Consider the following 20,194-nt stretch of genomic DNA (forward strand, 5'->3'; position numbering starts at 1 on the left):
CAGGCAGCCACCTGCCCCTTGCCTCCGTCTGCCCACCCGTGGGGAGGGCAAGTGTGGCAGGAAAGAGCTGGGCAGGCTCCAGGTGAGCTGCATCTGCACAGTGCGCTCTCAGGGGTACTTTGAGACTGCCCTTCCAGAGCGCCTCGGAGAGCACACTGTACAGATGCAGCTCGCCTGCAGCCCCACTCAGCCTTCTCGGGCAGCCAAGAAGGCTGAGCAGGGGCTGTGGGCAAGCTGTGCCAACGCCCTGACTGACTGCTCTCACCTTCAAGGCGAGAGCAGCCGGGCAGGGCACATTCTCCTCCAAGCCCAGCTTCCCTTGCAAGGGAAGCTGGTCTCGGAGGAGAGCACATGCCAACACAGGGAAGCTGAGAGCAGAATGGTGGGGGTAAGGAGTGTCCAGCAGCCCCCCGTAGGCAAGATGGTGCTCTAGGTGGCTGCCTACCTTGCCTACTGCCATGCGCTGGCCATGCATCTAAAGCCCCCAATTCCGAAGAAACTCACACCTTCTCAGAGTCAAGGGGCAGAGTTGTTCCCAGAACCCCTTCTCACAGCCCTCGATAAGATGATGCCCTGGTGTTCATTCAAACCCTCTCCTCTCCTTAAAGCCCCTTCTGACCACCCCAAAGGTGGCAGAAACCTTGCCTTCAGCACAGGCACTCCACATTCTCATTATGAGACCGCAACCCAACCCTCCTCCCCAAATCCCCTTCCAAGACACGGCCTGCCCCCACCTCGTGGCCCGAATTCTCCAATAATCCCGAGACCGCTCCAGCTTCCCCGGGAGGCTTTCAAAGCGGCGACGATGCACCCTCACACAGGCTCCTACCCTTCTCTGCTCATTCCAGCCCGTTCCAAGAGCAACCCGGCGGAAGGGGGAGAAGCGGCTCTTTCCAAGAGTTCTCGCCTCTCTCCCTCCGCAGAGCCTCAGCCCCCAACTTTCCGACCTCGTCAAGGACGCAGCAACAAGCTTGGCTGAGAAAAGGGAGGGAGGGAGCAGGGAGGGTGGCGAAGGCGCTCAGTAGAGACGCCTGAGCCATGCTCAGTGTCTGTGAAAGCGGCGACGGGTGGGGGTGCCCTAGCTTGGCTTTCCTTTCCCAAAGCAACAAACTCCGCCAGCTGGATGCACCCGCCAAAACAGGCCAAATCAAGAGGCAGCCAGCTGGCCGGCCCGGACTGGGCTGCAGCGCGGCGCTCGCCCCTCTCACTCAGCAGCCCGCGCCGCTTTCCCTCTGCCGCCATCCAGCCCCATACCTCATCCCAGGCTTACCGTAAGGGGAGGCATCACCCTTCCTAGCCATGGTCCCACCGCCGTCTTTCGGGTTTGCAGAACCTCCAGCCCGGGCGCCTCTCCGCCCGCAGCTCAGCGTGCTCTTTGTTGCTGTGATGGCATGTGAGGCGAGCGGGCGGCTGTGAGGAAGCAGCCGTCCCCAAGCGCGGGGATTTCTTCTTCTCTGCCCTAGCAGCTGCTGCGATCCAAAGAGACTCCCTTTCGCCCCTTCTGTGCTGTGCAGGCGGTGTTTCAGGCAGAAGGGCTGCAGCAGGTAAACACACAGGCGACTAGAAGGGGCTGTGGTGGCGGCTGGCGTTGCTCAAAGCCTGCCTGGCCTTCCCATGCATGCGGGGAGGGAGGGGGCACGTGAGACTGCCCCCCCAGCTTCAGCCCGCCTCCTCTCCGTATGGCCGCGCCGCGCCAACCAGCACCCGAGGGCGCCACAAACCCCTCCCAGCGGCCGAAGAGTCTCGCTAACTTCAGGCAGGCGGAGTCGAGTCACCAAACTTGGGACATGCGGGGCGGGGGGGTGTCAGGCAGATTGGCGCGGCTGTCTTTGGGTCGCTGGTATGCGTGTGGGACTGAAAGGCCCATTCCTTCCACTCCCTGGATTTGTTTGGGTTGTATGGAACTGGGAGGGGCTTTGGGAGTTTAGACTTCCCAAGCCTGTGAGAAGGGGGGGGGGGCTGTTTTCCTCAGCAAAGGCAACTGGCTCCTGGGCATATGGGAGGGTTTTGTCGTTTGGAAGAGGCTGTTAGTATTGTGCCGACTCCATCGCCAAGGGACCTTGCCTTGCAGAGAGGGCGAGGCGCTGAGGTCGCCCCAGCCGTTGGAAAGTTTACTTCCAATATCGGAGCCTTTCTTGGAGCTGTCCTTTCCTCCCGTGCTGATGAATGGTTTATGTGGGGATCGACCAGCTAGGCCCCTCGTGCTTTTAGACCTGGGCCTTGCAGCATCCTTGTACACTGTCAAGAGGAATCAGCCATCGGTTGCCAGATTTGAGAGGATTTATTTATTTCTGCATTTTTCCTAAGTATCATGGCAAACAATTCACATAATCCTGTGTGTGCACCTAATAATGCATTTATGTATGTAACTTGTAATAAGGAAATTTAATGCTATGGCAATTATACATAATTCCACAGTAGACATATGGTCCCTTTAAAAATTTATGCTGGAATAAAATCTGATGAGTCTTTAAAATGCCATTAGACTCTAGTTTATTATAAAGGACAAAAGACTTTCAAAGGGTGAACTTTATTTGCATTACTTTATTTGCATTACTGTCTGTGCATCTATAGTCCTTTAAAGACATATAATTTTGGGGGGAAATTCCAAATCTATTCAATGAATAACCATGTTATTCCCTCTGAGGCAGATTTCTCTCCAAAATGTTGTTTCCTTCTGTGACTGAGTCACCCCAAGTAACAGTAGATTTTTTCCTTTGTCTTTAAAACTCTGTCTGACCCCCCTGTCACAGAGATGTAATCTGGCTTTTAGCCCAGTTCTAGAACCTGAGGGAAGAATTAGGAGCCCTCTTCGGTTGAATCCCTTCAAAGGCACTTGAGGCATTGTAAAAGTCAAACAGAACAAAAGATTTTATTTGAAAGACAAGGAAAGGTCAGGTATAATCAGGAGTTGTTAACTTCAAGGCAAAAATCAGTGGTTGTACAGATTGTAATCTTTATACAGGCAAATAAGAGTTATTGAATATTATTTCTTAGTTATTGAGATCTTAATATTGAAAAGCTTTCCTCCTGTGCTTTCCAAACACTACAGTGCTTAATAGGGTTTCCTAGTTCTCCTTTTATTCCCTTTAGGCTGATACCTTCTTTCCAGTACCTAACTCCCTTCTTTTTAATCCCTATCTGGCTCTTGAGGTGTCTCAAGCAGTTTTCTTTCACAGCAGACTAGGGATCTCCTCTTCTCAGGGATAACTCTCCCTGTTTAGCTGGGCAGGGATTCTTCTTATTTCCCTTGAAGATATTTCCCCTTTCCTTTGGCCTGAGGTCTCATCTCACTACCCAACTACTTGCCAAATCTCATTCTCAGTTCTTGCATCTGTGTGAAACTACTTTCAGCATAGGCTAAGACTTAGACTCTTTCAGTTCTTCAGCTGAATTATTCCTCAAAGCAAATTTTCAACAGTTAAGGTACAGAATCATCTTCCTTCTCTCAAATCAGAAACCTGTCAGAAAGTCCATTCACCCTCAGCAACAAGCTAATATAAATTTCTACTCTTAGTTGGAGCTGGCCAATCAGAGTGCTTGAAGTAGCCTGTCACTGAAAGCTCTCAATTGTTTTAGGATATTTAATTCTCCACTTTCCAGTACTCTGATAGTGCAGCATTTTGAAGCCTGTTTAAAGAGCTGTCCATCACACATGTGCAAGGAAGGAGGAACTAGTTTTGCTAAAAGCAATATAGGCAAACATACTATGTTTGTTGATTCCCCCCCCCCGCCCTGATCAATAAAATTTGGTGGTTTCTGAATCAAGGTAAAGTTTAATTCCAGTTGTTATACGTCAGTGAAGATAAATCTCAATTTCCCCAGGCTCCCAGAAATGTCTGCTAGCATAATTCCTACATAATTTTTAAAATCAGTGTAGTTCCATCACACAAAGGAATGATAGAGAGCTACAGAAAGAGAATGTATGGGATTATGGTAGGCAAACAAATAGCAAGGTAAAAGATACTCTTCCTGATGGTGGAGGAACTGTGTATGCCATGTATACACCATTCTGTTTTTCATTCATGGTAGGTCATACATGGCCTAGAGCTCAGCATTGGCTGGGATGGCATGATTCATTAAGTGGAACAAAATAAATAAATAAAATAAAATTTTGAAAATTTCTAATCTTCCTATTTTCTGTGCTCTTTCATAAGGGATTGCCTTTCTAAGAACTGATCCACACATACATGTGAATCATTTGTTACGTAATTAATAGGGCTGTCAGTCAATTAAGGTACTATAGTTGTGTTATCACCTGTCATTTAGGTGCTATTAAATGTAAATAAATATACAGTACCAAACCCCTGATACAGACATCATACCCCGGTACTGAAAAAAATGAAATCATTTATAGTAAACCAAAGGCATTTTTTTCTTGAAGGACCATCTTTAATTTCTTTTTGTCCTGTATAATTGTACCATGCAATTGTTTATGCAGTCCCCAAGACAATGACAGACTATGCACATTGGAAACAATGGGTTTAGACTGGAGTACCTCTACATAGGATTGTACTGTGTAATATGCAAGAACCCAAATAAAGCATGAGAAAAATTATAGTGTGCCATTATGTATTTATTTATGCATTGCCCATCTCTCCAATGAGGACCCAAAGCAGCTTATATTAGTTTCCTCTCCTCCATTTTATCCACCAACGGTGTGTTGTAGATTAAACTGAAAATGTGTGACTGGGCCAAGGTCACCTGGCAAGTTTCCATAGCAGAGTGGGGATTCAACCAGGAATTCCAGGATCACGAACTGATACTCTAACCATTGTTTGCACTGGCTCTCTCACACCATTGCTGCTTAAATTGGCATCACCAACTAAAGATTTATGGAGTAACATACTAGTTAAACCAGTTAAAGTCTGCTTAATGTGAATGTTCCAGACTTTTGTATGTGATAATGCTCAACAAATAATAAATAGCTGCTAATATACTGTGCACTGTTGTGAAGTGGACAAAAATGCAAAGATAGGAAGTAGCAACTAAAATATTTCATCTTCATTTGTTTGTATAGAATTCTGGCATAACTTATGGCAGTTACAGAAAACAATGCAGTCTTCTTGCAATACTTCATGTTTGATCAGTGATATCTTTTTCACACAACCTATTCTCCACTTGAAGCTGTGGTAATTAACTGCTGAATAGATCAAAATGCATCACTTACCAAAAGGAGAACTGAATGCTGTATACAACTCATGCAACACAACCCTAAACATGTTCCTTAGCAACAAATCCAGTTTAGTTTCATGTAAGTATGGAATTGCAGCCTTAATACCATCTTTGTGGAAGAAAATGCTTTGTGGTTTGGGCTCTTCCAAAATATTTTATATTATTTATAAAGAATAGCTGTAGTCTTAGTTCTTCAGAAATTATTGTATAAAGAACAAAATTAATTTCTTCCAAAATGAGAAAACTCTTTACATAAGGTTAGAAATATTACATGACATTCGTTTCCATATGCTACAACATGGACTTTTTTTCAAATTATACTTTAATCATGTATTAAGCTAATCTTTTGCACTTGTTAAATAAGAACATATCTTCTGATACATGTTTAAATATGGTACATCAACTTTAGTTTGAACATTTCGTACAAAACCTGAGGGCAAGTCTCCTATCACAGCACCCTCTACTGTTGCCTTACAACTTAGCATCTACACATAGTTAAGAAACTATACATTTGTTTCATTGTGTACAAAAGATGCGAGAGCATTTGGTGAACCCTTGAATTGTCAGTTTTTAAACTGCCAAAAATAACTAATTTCTTGTATTGTATTTTTTGTCCTTGCTGTAGTAAGTTCTAAATGCCTTAGTTACATGGAGTTCTTTTTTTTAAAGATAAGTTTGAAGTGTAGCATTTCAAAAATGTTTATGAGAATTTGAGGTTAGCATCTTTAAGGAAACCCATACACATGCATGAGTTTATCCTGAAGTGCTTTACTGAAGAATAACCCACCTGAAATCAACAGTGTCTAGTTTTAGAATCACTGGCTGAAATTTTACACATATCAGCAAACTAATTTACACAATTACGGCCACTAATATATAATGTACAGTAAATGCAGCCAAAGGGTACCTAAAAAAAAATCTCTGAGAAAGTGGTGTTAGGGTTTGCCAATTCCTGGTTGGAGAATTCCTGCAGATTTAGGGGCAGAATTTGGAGAGGGTGCTCAGCATGCCATGGAGCCCACCCTCAGAAGCTGCCATTTTCTCCATGGGAACTGATAATTTTCAAGCTATACTAGCTCCACTTGGGGTTACCTATATCCAGGTGGGGTCTAGAGTTCTCCAGGAATTGCATCTCTAGAGATCAATTGCAATTACTGGAGAACTCTAGACCCCACCTGTATATAAGCAACCCTAAGTGAAGCTGGTATAGCTTCAAGAAGCTCATTGGTATAGTAGTACAAAAAAATGTTGGGAGGCAAGTGGGCAGGTGAAGAGCAAACTGAAAATGAAAGCAGTTGGATATGGATTCCCATTACATTTTTACAAAGGAAGCTAAGTAAGGATTCCCATTACATTTTTACTAAGGAAGCTTAGTTTAGAATACATCACTTATTAACATAGCTAATGTGTATGATAAAACATTTATTAAACAATTTATATCATTTCTCAATGTAATTTTTATGTTTGTTGATATGTTGTGTTTGTACCTTTGCTGTACATTTTTCACCATCCTAAATGAGAACAGAAGACAACAGAATTTCCCATATGCTGAGTGAACCTTTTATATTCCAGTTGTTATACATTTATACATGGATATCTGCTTGTGTTTCTATATTCATCCACTCCATCTTAACAAGCGGGGTTTCTGATATTACTATATTGTTACTAAAATGTCATCTAGTCAACAACAGCTTTGTTTCTTCTTTTTCCTGTTCTTCAAAGTATGTCTTGAAGTCTCACCTTTGAACACAAGTTTGTCAGTCTTCTTAAGATAATGAAATCAACATGCTCAGCACTCAGCATCATTTATTTTTCTATACCAATAACTTTGAACAAATGTTGTTTTGTAATAACAAACACGATACAAATATCATTCTACCAGAGAACAAACACAAAGAAGTGTTGAATTGTTCAAGCATGAAAAAAATGGAAATGATGTTTAAGCCATGCACTGAATTGCTTTCAACTTCTAACCAAATACAAGTATGTGAGGCATTTTAAAGATCTTTTTACTTAACTAATTCTGTGCTATGACCACATTATAAACCTTTTTTAAGATAGAAGAGGGAGGAGAGAATGAAGATATCAACCCATACAGAAAGATAATGCAAAGGACATAGCTTCTTTCTAACTCTGGTGGGGCATTCTGACCTATCTGGCCATCTGTTCCTTTCAGCTCTCCTTTATCAGAAGCTCATAATCTCCAAGATTCTAGGAGGCTAGTGCACATGGTTAATCATATTTGCATTTATTCTTTTCTCTACAGCTATTTTTTCCTTCCTTTGGCAGCTACCTGAATACTGTAGTGGGAATGCAGAGGCTGCAGAAAAGGATGAAGAGTTGAAGAGGATAGGCCCTTTACTTCCATCAGTGGCAGAGGATCCATACCTTTGGGAGGGTCTTCGTTTACCCAACCTCCAATCCCTGCAGTAGCAGCAGTTTCAAGGTGAAAACCACATGCTAACCACTCACTTTTCTGGAACATAAGGCTAGTGCCACTTTGGGGAATGGTGATCAGAAGAGCCACATGTGGCATGATAAACATGTGGTTCCTGAGCCACTGAGTATTACTGCTGCAATCCCACCCTTCCTCCAAAAAGCTTTAAAAAGCATACATGTTTTTCCATTCCTAATTTTGTCCTCGTAATAATCCTGCAAGGTGGGTTAGGCTAAGAGTGTGACTGCCTCAAGGACAGCATGTGAGTTTCATGGCACTGCACTACACTTGTTCTCTCAGAACATGGCCATATTCCCATTTTGAAAAATGCTACTGCTCATGTCCATATACATGCACTCTCCCTCCCACACAATCCTGGCCTTGACCTGATAGCATTCTTAAGGATCTGGTTAGGACTGCAGCCTTGCTAGTTTTGATCAATCTGACTCCCCCCACCCCACCCCAAACTCATATTAACAGCTAATCCAGTTCATAACTGGCAATATAGAAGCTGCTTGCATCCTAGGGTGGACAACATTGTAGAGGATCTAGACCAGGGGTGTCGAACATGCAGTTCGGGGGCCCCCGAGCAACTGGCTGTCATCTGCTTCCTTCTCCATCTCTCTTGCTTCCTTCTGCAGAACAACTTACTTTGCAAGGCTTGCTTGATTGCACAGGAGCTATAGAGCAAAACCTCTATTTTCTCCATTGGCTGAGGCTCCTCCCTTGGGGAGGAAGGGGGAGAAATAGCTTGCTTTGCCAGGCTCTCTCAATTGCACAGCAGAACTACTGAGCCAAGGCACTCTTCCTTCCATTGGCTGAGGCTCTCCCCCCCCCAGTCCCCTGGGGAAGGAAGGAAAGAGCCAGAGCTTCCTTTGCGAAGTTCTCTGGATCCCATGGGAGAAATACAAAGAAAGTATCTTTAAGACCAATGAGTGCTAATGTTTTAAGCATATTTTAAGTTTTTTAAAAAATATATATTTGTGTTTGTGTTCTTTATAAAAAAATTATCTCTGCTACCTAATCTTAAATAGGTACACACATGGCCCAGCTCGACGTGGCTCGGTCCAACCCAACATAGTCCAGCCCAACAAGGTCTCATTTATGTCAGATTCGGCCCTCATAACAAATGAGTTTGACACCCCCAATCTAGACTGTGTGTAGGTGCCACTTTCCCCACCCAGTATGATACAATCCTCTGCTTGGTGAGGCAGAAGGGGCAAAACTATCACTACACCAATTTGTTCAGGGAAGAGGCAAGTCCATATCTGCTGTTCTTCAGCCTGGAGGCAGCATCATTACAGAGTCTGTGATCTGTGTTAGACTAGCTAGCACACAGAGTCTACTATCAGGGTCAAGATTTTCTGATTTGTTTTTACAACAAAATGTTTAGTCTTAAGTTTGGAATGGCAGCCATTATAAAAAACAGCATCACATTAATCAGTAATATTTTCTGAACTCCAGCTTTATTAATTACCAAATTACAGCACTTGTCCTTTTTAATATTCAGAAATGTAGACTCTTTCTCTCAGTCTCTTTAGTTGAAATTATGCTTCGTGTTCTGGTCATCTCCTGCCTCAGTTGTTGCAACCTTCTCTCTGGTCTTGTATTGCCACAGCTCAGCAGGCTATTCAGAACTCTGCTGTCAATTCTCATTATTTAAGATCACGTGATCATCAATAAGATCTGGCTTTCAGTCTACATAAATATCTAGCAAAAGCTGCTTATCTTTAAGAAGGCCTTCTTTGGACTTGACCCTTTCCCCTCTCTTCCCTCACAGCTCAATATAGCCCAGTCCAGGGGTGCCCAAAATGTGTCTCAGGAGCCACATATGGCTCTTTCACACATATTGTGTGGCTCTTGAAGCCCCCACTGCCCTGTTGGAAAGCTCGGAGAAGGCCACCCTGGCCCAATCTATGAACGTCAGAATTTCTGCCTGCAAAACAGATGCTCTTCTTGCTGATCCAAGAACCCTACCCAAAAGCTTGTCCTCAAAACCCATCTTTCTAACTTAAATACACATCTCCATGTCTGTCATATTCTTCTCTGTTGACTTCATGTCTGTCATCCTATTCTCACTTCCTTTGTTGTCTTCTCCTCAACCAAACTCATTGAGATAGGGTCCTGGCATTTTATAATATGGCACTATATTAACATATATTCTATTACAGAAAGCAATTATATTAAAATTTTATTTTGTAATTAAATAGGCATCTTATTTAGAAAACTATGTTGTAATTTCTAGAATATGTGTGCAATGTTTCAATATGTGAACCCTGACAGATTTCAATCTATTAAGAATTATTTTGTAATACACAATAAAACAACTTTTCCTATTACAAAAACGTAATTAATTTAAAAATATAACATGGATAGGTCACTGATAATAAGCATAATAAATATTTAACACTCACATGAAATATTAACATAAATAATGAAAATTGTACTGCAAGGGTCTCAATAAATGAAAAACTGGGTTGGTTTTTTTGGCAATGTATTATCCTTATTTTTGTAATTTGTATTTGCTAATTTGTACAAAAAGTAATAACCAACAAGTTTCTACCATTTATTAGAATGAAAAGGAGTTTCTACAGTATTAATGAAACTACCTCAGTAATATATATTCCACAGTACAGAGAGAAAAAAGAGTCACAAGATGAATAATGAGCAAAATGTACTGCAGGCTTACTAGTGGAGTAGTCAATGTTCACGCTGATGGAAGGAGAAATGCCTTATGATATCTCCAGCAAAGCCTGAGATCAGGTATGTTCGAATCCCTTATTATTCTCTATGGACACAAAATAAAAGCAAAAACCTGCACAGAAAAAATAATGTTGATCCTTAACATTGGCCTTCTGCATTATTCCATCTGCCTCTACATTCCCTCTCCAAGTCAGCCAGAGCAAGGTTTTGGAATATTAGTTTTGTTTCCATGTAGAATCAAAGAGTTGAAGGGGGCCATACAGGCCATCTAACACAACTCCCAACTTGATAGAGGATCAGCCTAAAGCTGCTGCTTGAAGACTGCCATATGAGGGGAGCTCACACCACCTCCCTACACTGTGATTCAACTGCTGAATTACTCTGTAAAAATAAAAATCCAACTGATACATTTCTGCCTGGATTTAAAACCATTATTGCAAGTCCTTTGCTACCAACAGTAACAGATACTTGCCCTCCTTTATGTGACAGTCTTTTTTGTAAAGAGAGCAATAATTTCCCCCTCAACCTCTTCTCTAGAACATTCCCAAGTCTGTCAGCCTGTCCACACAGGGCTTGGTCTCTAGGCACCTGATCCTCCTTGTTGCTCTCCTCTGCACCCACTCCAATCTCTTTGAAGTGAAGCCTCCAGAACTGAACACAGTACTCCAGATGCAGCCTGACCAAAGTGGTCTACAGTGAGATTATGATGTCTTGTGATTTGAATGTATGACTGGCCTGTTGATTAGCCTTTTTTGCCACTGCATCACACTGACTGCTCCTATTTAACTTACAGACCCACCTGTACCCCCAAAATCTTGTTCAAGCACACTGCTACAGAAATATATCCTCAATCCAATATGCATGTATAACAGCGCGCCTCGCGGTCTCACTGGATCACTTTTATATGCGGCTTATGGCTACCCCAGCCCCTCTGCTTTCGCCTCAGTTCTTCCTTTTGAATTTTACCTCACGACTATGAAACTCAAGGGGTGGGTGTAATATGGATTTCTCAATACTAGTCTCTTCAGGAGTTTTGTTTTGCTTTCAGATGGATATAAACTCAGTTTGTAGGGGACCACAGCAGCTTTGATAGCTTTCCCAATATACTGGCACCAGAGAACTTTAAAGTAAACCACAGAAATTTATTAACGTACACACACCGTCTTCAACTGGGGAATGGGAAATATATACATGGGCTATATTGTATCTTAAGCAGTTAACAGTTTCTTCGCAGTTCATGCTTTATAATATCTAGTTCACTTAGGTCTCTCAGGTTTCACAGATCATATAGATTTCACTCTCCAACACTATTCTAGGTTGGCCTCTTGGGTATAATGTGCCAAGTCCCTTAAGTCAACTGGTGTCTCTTCTCCCAGCCCTTCAGACTTCTAGACCCACATCTTTCCCTCAACCACCTCTTTAGCTCTTAAGAGAAGTATCTCTGTGTCTGTGACCTCTCAGGTCTTTTACTGTAACTCTTCTCTAATCACACACAGCCCTGTGGCTGTCTAAATAGAGTGAACAGTGAGCTTTGCTTCTCTCGAAGACTCTCCTCAGCTCCTGTCTCAGCTTCTTCTCAGACCAACTGCTCTCTTCAGCAGTCTCCCTCAGACTCCATCTGACACTAACTGCCCCCAGCCGTTAGCTGTCAATCACCTCTGAGAGTTCCGAGCACTCTGGCCCCTACCCTCAGGTCATCTGACGCAGGCTCTATGCGTCCTTAGTTTTCTTGTTAACCTGTTCATTACTGTCACAGCATGCTTCTTGTTTTTGTTATCCAGATGCATAATACCACACTTGTCCTTGTTGAATTTCATCTTGTTTACATCTACCTACTTTTCCAGTGTGTTCAGATCTCATTGAATTCTATATCTTATGTGGTGTTCGCTACACATCCCAGTTGAGTGTCACCTGTAAATTTAATTAGTAGTCCTTCCATCCTCTTATCCTGATCATTAAAAAATATTGAAAAGTACCAGGCCCAGAATTGACCTCTCTGGCACCCCACTGAACACTTCCTTCCAATCAGATGAAATGCCACTGACAACTACTGTTTGGGTGCAGTTCTCCAACCAGTTTCCTATCTACCTAACTATACCAGAGTCCAGTCTGCGGTCCTCTAGTTTACACACCAGAACATAATGGGAACCCTGTCAAAAGGTTTACTGAAATCCATGTAGACAACATTGAAAGTGTTCCCACCATCAAGTAAGCCCATAATTTGATCAAAGAAGAAAACAAGGTTGGTCTGACAGGATCTGTTGAGGACAAATCCAGATCACCAAGTTGTCCATCAGATACTCACAGATTGTCATGTCCCCTTTAAAATCTGCTCCCACTAGGCTTTCTGACAACATCTGGATTTTGGCTACTGTGTGGACTGGATGGGCCATTGGACTGATCCAACATGGTTTCTCTTATGTTCATATATTCTTTTATGCTCCATTATCTTCACTGGGGCCACTCCTATGTTATGCAACCTTATTAAATGTATCATTTTATTTTCTAGGCTGCAGGTGGACAGAATAGCACAACAAATTAACACACTGAAGCCTAGCTTAATAAGGACCAAACTATATATTAATGTGAGGGTTCTCAATCAGATACCCCAACATTCAGATACCCCAACATCAACTGAGCTTTAGCTTTCCTAACTTTTTCTCTACAAGCACTGGTGATTTGTTTATATTCATCCTTGGTTATAACGCCCTCCCTTCCAATTTCTAAAGGAGTCTTTTTTATTTCTCAAGTAATTAGAGAGCTGTTTACGGAGCCACCTAGACTTCTTTAGGCTTCTTCCATTTTTTCTTCTCATAGGAATTGTCTGTGATTCAGCTTTCAGTATTTCGCTTTTAAGAAATTCCCACCCTCTTGAACCCCCTTCTTCCTAAGTATTTCCGACCATGGGATTTTACCCAGCATAGTTCTAACTTTGTTGAAATTTGCCTTTCTGAGTCCAACTTATAAGTCTGGCTACATATAGCTTTTCCCTTCCCTAAGACTGTAAATTCCAAAATCACATGCCCACTATTGCCCAGCGTGCCCACTATTTCCACTTCTTCAATCAATTCTTCCTTGTTGGTAAGAATAAAGATAGCAGGTCCCCTTGTTTCCTTCTTCACTTTCTGGAAAAGGAAGCTGTCGGCAAGACAAGTCAGGAATCTATTTGACCTTTCATTTTTAGCAGAGTTGGACTGCCAACAGATGTCTGGGTAATTGAAATCTCTCATGATCACTGTGTCCCTTCTCTTAGAGAACTTTGCAATCTGTTGCAGGAGTATCTCATCCAAGTCCTTTGCCTGGCTTGGTGGTCTATAGCGGACCCCACCATAATATAACTGTTATTTCTTACTCCTTTTATTTTTACCCAGAGACTCTCAACTGAGCTGCCATGCTCAGATTCACATATTTCCTCACAAGTATATACCTCCTTCACATATACTGCTCCGCCTCTGCCCTTTCTCATTTGTCTGCCCCTTTTAAATAAGCCGTACTCCTGAATCCTAATATTCCAGTTGTGTCATCCCACCAAATTTCAGTAAGGCCTATTATGTCATAGTCTCCTTCCTGTATTAGGACTTCCAGTTCCTCCTGTTTGTTTCCCATTCTCTGTGCATTAGCGTAGAGACATCGGAATCCATGTTTTATGCATCCTGAAGGTTTAGTTTCTGTACATACCTGCAAGTTAACATTACCTAGTGTATGTGGCACTCTCTGCAAAGTTTTAGTGTTCTTATCCCCAGTTTCTGACATCATACGAGGTTTTTAATTTTTTTCTCGCTCCCCCATACAATTTAATTTAAAGCCCTCCTTATTAGGTTAGCAAGGCTGTTACCAAACACCCTTTTCCCTACCTTTGTTAGATGCAAACCATCTCCCGATAGAAGATCACCATCTCAAAAGCGTAAGCCATGGTACAGAAATCCAAATCTTTCCTGATGACATCACCAACATAGCCAGTCATTTATTTGAAGTATTCTTCTTTCTCATCCTAAGCCATGGCCTTCAAGTGGAAGAACTAACGAGAACACAACCTGTGCTCCCAGCTCCTTCGCCTTCTGACCCAGAGCCACATAGTCTTTTCTAATATGTTAAGGGCTGTGACGGGCACTATCATTCATTCCCACGTGGATCAGCAAGAAAGGATAATAATCCATGGGTTTGATAAGTCTTCCAATCCTTTCTGTCACATCCTGGATATGTGCACCTGGCAGACAGCAGACCTCTCAGGAGGACAAGTCTGGTTGGCACACTTTGGGCTCCACCCCTCTGAGCAAGGAGTCTCCAATTACCACCACCCTCCTCTTCCTATATTGAGGAGTGGAAGCTCCAGGCTTCTTATCCACAGGATCCTGAGAAGCTTTCTTCAAGCTTTGCAGAGGCTGGAGAAGTAGCCCTTGTTCCAGTGGTTCAGGATCAGTTACTGTGGGGAGATCTTGGAACCTATTGCTGAGCAGCAGAGGCTCAGAATATCTCCTGATTTTCCTGCTCCTTCAGGTTACATTTTTCCAGGAACCCTTCTCCTGTGTTGGGTTCTCTTCCAATTGCTGAGGTACCACGTCCTCTTCCTGCTCTTGTCCTCTCAAGTGTGCCTCATGGGTTCTGTCAAGAAAATCCTCACCTTCCTTTATACACTGCAATGTGGACAATTGTGCCTTCAGTCCCCGTATCTTCTCCTCCAGCAGGGCTACTAACTTACAGTTGCTGCAAGTGTAATTGCTGCTACTTTCAGGTAGAAATACAAACATCCCACAGTCTTTACATGTCACTGCCTCAGTTCCCTCACCAGCCATGCTGCTGCAACTCATTTCAAAATTATCTTTATCTTGACTTTCCTGTAAATTCCATTACCAATTGTCACTTGAGATTACTCATGAGGAACAACCCACCTTCCTACAGAACCTCCAGGCTAAGAGCCACAGGCCAAGAGCCCTTCGGCTCGCACCAAAGGCTCGCACCTCTGGCAAGGAGAAGCCTTGCAATTTAAAGGCTCAAGTCCCCATCCACCTCTGACTCAACAGCCAGAGCAACAGTAGAGAGTGGGTCCAGCAACCACTCCCAGGCAAACAGGCTCTCCTCTCTCAGCAACAGCTACACAAAAGACACACAAAAGCAATCACAAACCCCTCTCCAGCAGGCACCAAGCATTCACACAGTTCCCTCCCACAGCAACCCTAGGTAATGCACCCCAGCAGTTTTAGAAAAGCAAATCAACACTCACCTTACCAGCAGTTCTGTCCCAGCTCCAAGCACCTTGCTCTAATGCAGCTGAGCCACTTCTATTTAGAACAGATAGAGATAGGCAGACAGGTGAGAGAGAGAGAGAGAGAGAGAGAGAATTTTCTAGCTAGATTGAATTTCTATCTATCTATCTATCTATCTATCTATCTATCTATCTATCTATCTATCTATCTATCTATCTATCTAGGATCAATAGAAGCTATGAACCATTTCTATTTAGTTTCTATTGATCCCAGAAAATGTGATCAAAGGCCATAACATTCAAAACTTTTTTTCAGGTAAGGAAGTTCTACTTTGTCAAATGCTTTTTCAGCATCGAGGGCCAGCATTGCCAAATTAATTTATATAATTTACAATAATTTATCAAGTTCAAACATTTTCGAATATTATCTGAAATTGGATTGCAAGGGATAAAGCCATATTGGTCTTGATAGATGTATTTCATTATAATTTTATTAAGTCTTGTCACTAGAATTATAGAAAATAAATCTAAATCATTATTCAGTATCAAAACTGGTTGGTATGATTCTGGTTTTAATTTGTCTTTGCCAATTTTAGGAATATGACATCTTTCTATTGGTCATAACAAAATCACTGTTCCAACAGTGGTTCTAAAATAAGGTGTTTGAATTTTCTATAAAAATAATTTTCTATCTATCTATCTATCTATCTATCTATCTATCTATCTATCTATCTATCATCTGTTTTATATTTATAATACTCACCTGACTGCAGATTTTTTCTTTTTCTTATTATCTTTATGATATAAAAAATTCAACTTATATGGTGCTATGAAACCTCCCTCCCTCCAGGGAGTAAGCACAAAAACAATCAATGGGATGTGTATGCAGATATATCTCTTTGAAATCAAGACCCCAGACACTAAAGATAATATTTTACGGCTCAGAGCCCCTGCAATAAAATGGAATAGCCTTCCTGTTCCTTCCTGAAGTGGATGTTATCCTGTTATCTGTATGGGATGGAGCAATGGCTTTCAAAGTGTTTTCCTGAAGTATAAATCAATCCTGTACCCTGCTGTATTTTGTACAACAATGACATCTCAAAACATCTGAGGATGGGAACATCTCCTTTGCAAAGAATTTATTATGAAAGGTGCCAAACGTAATTAAGTCATAATCAAATGGTGTGACTTGTTTGATCTTTGCCTATAAAAACTATACAAAATTTCTGTTAGAGGTCCCACTCTGAGCAGCCAGCAGAGAGTTCATTACTCACTGACAGCAACTTGTGGCACCTCAAGAAATTCTTGATCTTATATTTGCATGTCTTTGCTTATTAAGGGTCTGTTTCTTTTCTGTGTTATTAGGGAACTTAGATAAATATTAAGTGAAGCAATTGTTTTAAGTGTATTAGCTGATATTATATAAGGTTGTATTTAGAAATAAACTGTTCCTGTGTTAAGATAGCCTTGAATAGTTTTTTTTAAGTTCAGCCAGCACCATCCTTTAGCCTTTGGTAAGCGGGGCTAAAACAGTATGAACCCCTTATATACTATACCATCTGCTTTCCTGGTTAGAAAGCACCTACTAGAGCAATAAAGTTTTGTTCCACAGTAAGTTACACCCAAAACACATCATCCTGGCTTCCTGAGACCCTTTTCTGTCTCGGCAACACTCATCTGCTCATCTTTGCATACATTGTATCACAACCTCATGATCCAATCTTACATTATTCCAACGAACATCCTGACCATCTATGCCCCAGGATACGTTTTTGCCTATTTAAGGAAGCACTCTGGACATGCTCAGTGTGTTGTGTGTTCCTGGATCCAACCACATACCCAAGATGCTGGTCATCTTGCCTTTCTCCATTGACTTTAACTCTCAGGACAGGTAGCTATTAAAATCTTCCCCCACCAACCTCATCCCTTATCCACTCTGCTAATCTCTGCTTCCTAGTGTTCTTGTGGGTGTGTTAGTTTAATTCTCTCTCTCTCTCTGTATGTTTATTATATTATTATTCCTCTCTCAATTAAAAAAACTCTTTTTATTAAATTGGTTTGGTTATTTCAAAATATCTCTCTCTGGAGTTATTACTGGCAGGACTTTTTTGTTGCAGGAACTCCTTTGCATTTTAGTTCACACACCCCTGATGTAGCTAATCCTCCAAGAGTTTACAACTGACCTTGTAATAAGAGCCCTGTAAGGTCTTGGAAGATTGGCTACATCAGTGGGGTGTAGCCTAATATGCAAAGGAGTTCCTGCTACAAAAAAAGCCCTGATTACTGGTATACATTTTGTGGAGATTCCTCTCCATAAGAGCTCTACCTGGGTCTGCCTCTGCTAAATCCCCCTGTAAAAAGAGGAGACGCCCAGCATTTCTGGTAACAAAGACGCTTCCACACCTCTTACAGATCTGGGAGCCAGCTTCTCCTGCCTCACAATTTAAATTGCCAGACAGGAGAAGGCTTCCAGCCAGACGCCTCACAGCCACACACAGATCCTGGAGCCAGCATCTCCTACCTGGTAGCTTCTCCTGCCCAGCAGCTTAAATCTCTGGGCAGGTGGTGGTCTGGATGTGGTGGTAGGAGGCCTCCCTGCCACACACAGATCCAGAGGCCAGCTTCTTCTGCCCAGTGATTTAAACTTTCAGGCAGGAGAAGGCTCCTAACCAGATCTGTGTGTGGTGGCGAGAGTTCCCACTACATGCAGATCCTAGAGCCAGCTTCTCCTGCCCAGCAGTTTAAACTGCTGGGCAGGAGAGTCCCAGTCAGGTCTGTGTGCCAAAAAATAAATAAATAATTTCTGTTCTGAATGTTCCTGAATCCCAATATCAGTATAAATTCAAGAATATCAAGAATACCAATATTTCCAGGTTCAGTATACCCAAACCTGAAAAATACCAATGTGTTTTTGTGCATGCATACCCCTAGTAATTAATGCCATTTCTATTCCATAACCTGCCTAAAGCAATATAAAATCACCCAAGGCAAAAGTGTCATCCAGAAAAATCTGGAGTTGTTCTGCCATAATGCTCTCAATTACCTCGACCTCCAAAAGGCAAACTTGAAACTGAGCAATAATTTACCTCGTTCTCTCTCAATGATTTTTTTCAACAATGGACACATATTGGCACACTTTAAGTAATGACAGAAAAAAAAAATTAAGCCAAAAGGATTGTCAATAATATGCATCAAAGATTCATCAATTTTCTCTTCATGAGATTTAAATAACTTTGGTCTGAAAGAGCTGAGACTACAGGTGGTACCTTTCACAATGCCAGGAGCCTGTCAACACTTATCAAGCCTAGCAAGTCAAAATAATCTATAACTGGACCAAATCTTGCACCAGTTACCTCCATTATCTCATCTTATCACACAAGTTTGATGTCCAGGCAAGTGCAGATATGAGATATTTTATCAGCTAAAAATGTAACAGAATTGTCACAGCTAACAGCCAAATCCATGACTCAGTCAAAAGATGCTAAAATACCCTAAATAACAGAGCTGGATACATGCTAGTGACACAATGGTAGCAGAAAAATAATTTATTTGCCACTGTCAGCACCGCCTCATGGGTTTTCAAATGAGTTTGCACTGTTAAACTTGACTCTGCCAATGATGTTCTAGATGTCTCCCAATCCTCTTCAGTTCACACTGATCCAGATAAACTGGATAGTCAGGTTGGTGTAGTGGTCAAAGTACTGGACTAAGTTCTGGGAGACCCATGTTCTGGGAGACCCACTCTGTTATGGCAACTTGCTGGGTCACTTTGGACTCTCAGTCTAACCTACCTTACATGGTTGTTGAGAGGATAAAATGGAAGAAAGGATAATGATGTTACCTGCTGTAGGTCCTCATTGGGGAAAGTGGCAAAGTATATACATAACACAAATAAACCACAGAGCCAGATTCTGTCTGAAGGGCAGGAGAGAATGCAAGAGACCAACCTGTAAATAGTTTCCAGGAACTTTTTACTCCAGGTCCCAACCAAAGTTGTTGCTTCATATCCCAATATCCCAAGAATATCCTAGAATTCTGATGAATCTGTAAGTGTCCACGGTCAGACCACTGTAAACAGTTCACTTCACTTCAAATCAGAAGTGTCAGATTCACCCTTGTCTTAAGCAGGCCATGGCCAGGCTGGACCACCAGTCCCCTTTCTAGACCATCCAATAAATGCTCGATACAAAATAATAAATCTACTATACAAGAGATCTGCTGATTCCAGTTAGTTCTGGTGGACTTTATATTTTCAAAGGGAGTGAAGCCATATTTTTTGCTTCTTTTTCACCACTCCCTGAAACCTGTTATATATAAAATCAAGTCATCCAATTAAGTTTATACCATCAACCTTCACTCCACTTTAAAGCTCTTGAAACTACAAACACAAGGAGTGTTCCCAGGGGGGGGGGTTGTAGAAAAAGCCCAGCAGGAACTCATTTGCATATTAGGTCCCACCCCCAGATGTCACGATTGTTTCATAGTTTAATTGTTTCATAGTTGCCCAGTTTCCTGCAGAATACACATTAATCACTCCAGAGCAGCATGGTTCCATACTCATTATATGGGTTAAAAGTCCTAGTTCTTGATTTGCACAAGAACAGAGAAAATGAGGCAAGCTGGAAAGGAACAGTCATACAAAGTTACAGCTTTGTAACGAGAGGGACTTTGTATAA

General features: G+C 42.0%; 1 protein-coding gene across 1 annotated transcript in view; it reads right to left on the bottom strand.

The window, feature by feature from the left end:
* The window catches only part of SLC44A5 (solute carrier family 44 member 5), a 333,196-nt gene extending 331,777 nt beyond the window's left edge, over positions 1-1,419 (bottom strand). Inside the window, exon 1 of the mRNA XM_060232034.1 lies at positions 1,271-1,419. Within this exon, the coding sequence (XP_060088017.1) occupies positions 1,271-1,301 (31 nt within the window). The 5' untranslated portion in view covers positions 1,302-1,419. The remainder of the gene's footprint in view (positions 1-1,270) is intronic.
* Positions 1,420-20,194: the final 18,775 nt, after the last annotated feature.

The sequence above is a fragment of the Heteronotia binoei genome, chromosome 2 (assembly GCF_032191835.1).
Source record: "Heteronotia binoei isolate CCM8104 ecotype False Entrance Well chromosome 2, APGP_CSIRO_Hbin_v1, whole genome shotgun sequence".
Taxonomy (NCBI): domain Eukaryota; kingdom Metazoa; phylum Chordata; class Lepidosauria; order Squamata; family Gekkonidae; genus Heteronotia; species Heteronotia binoei.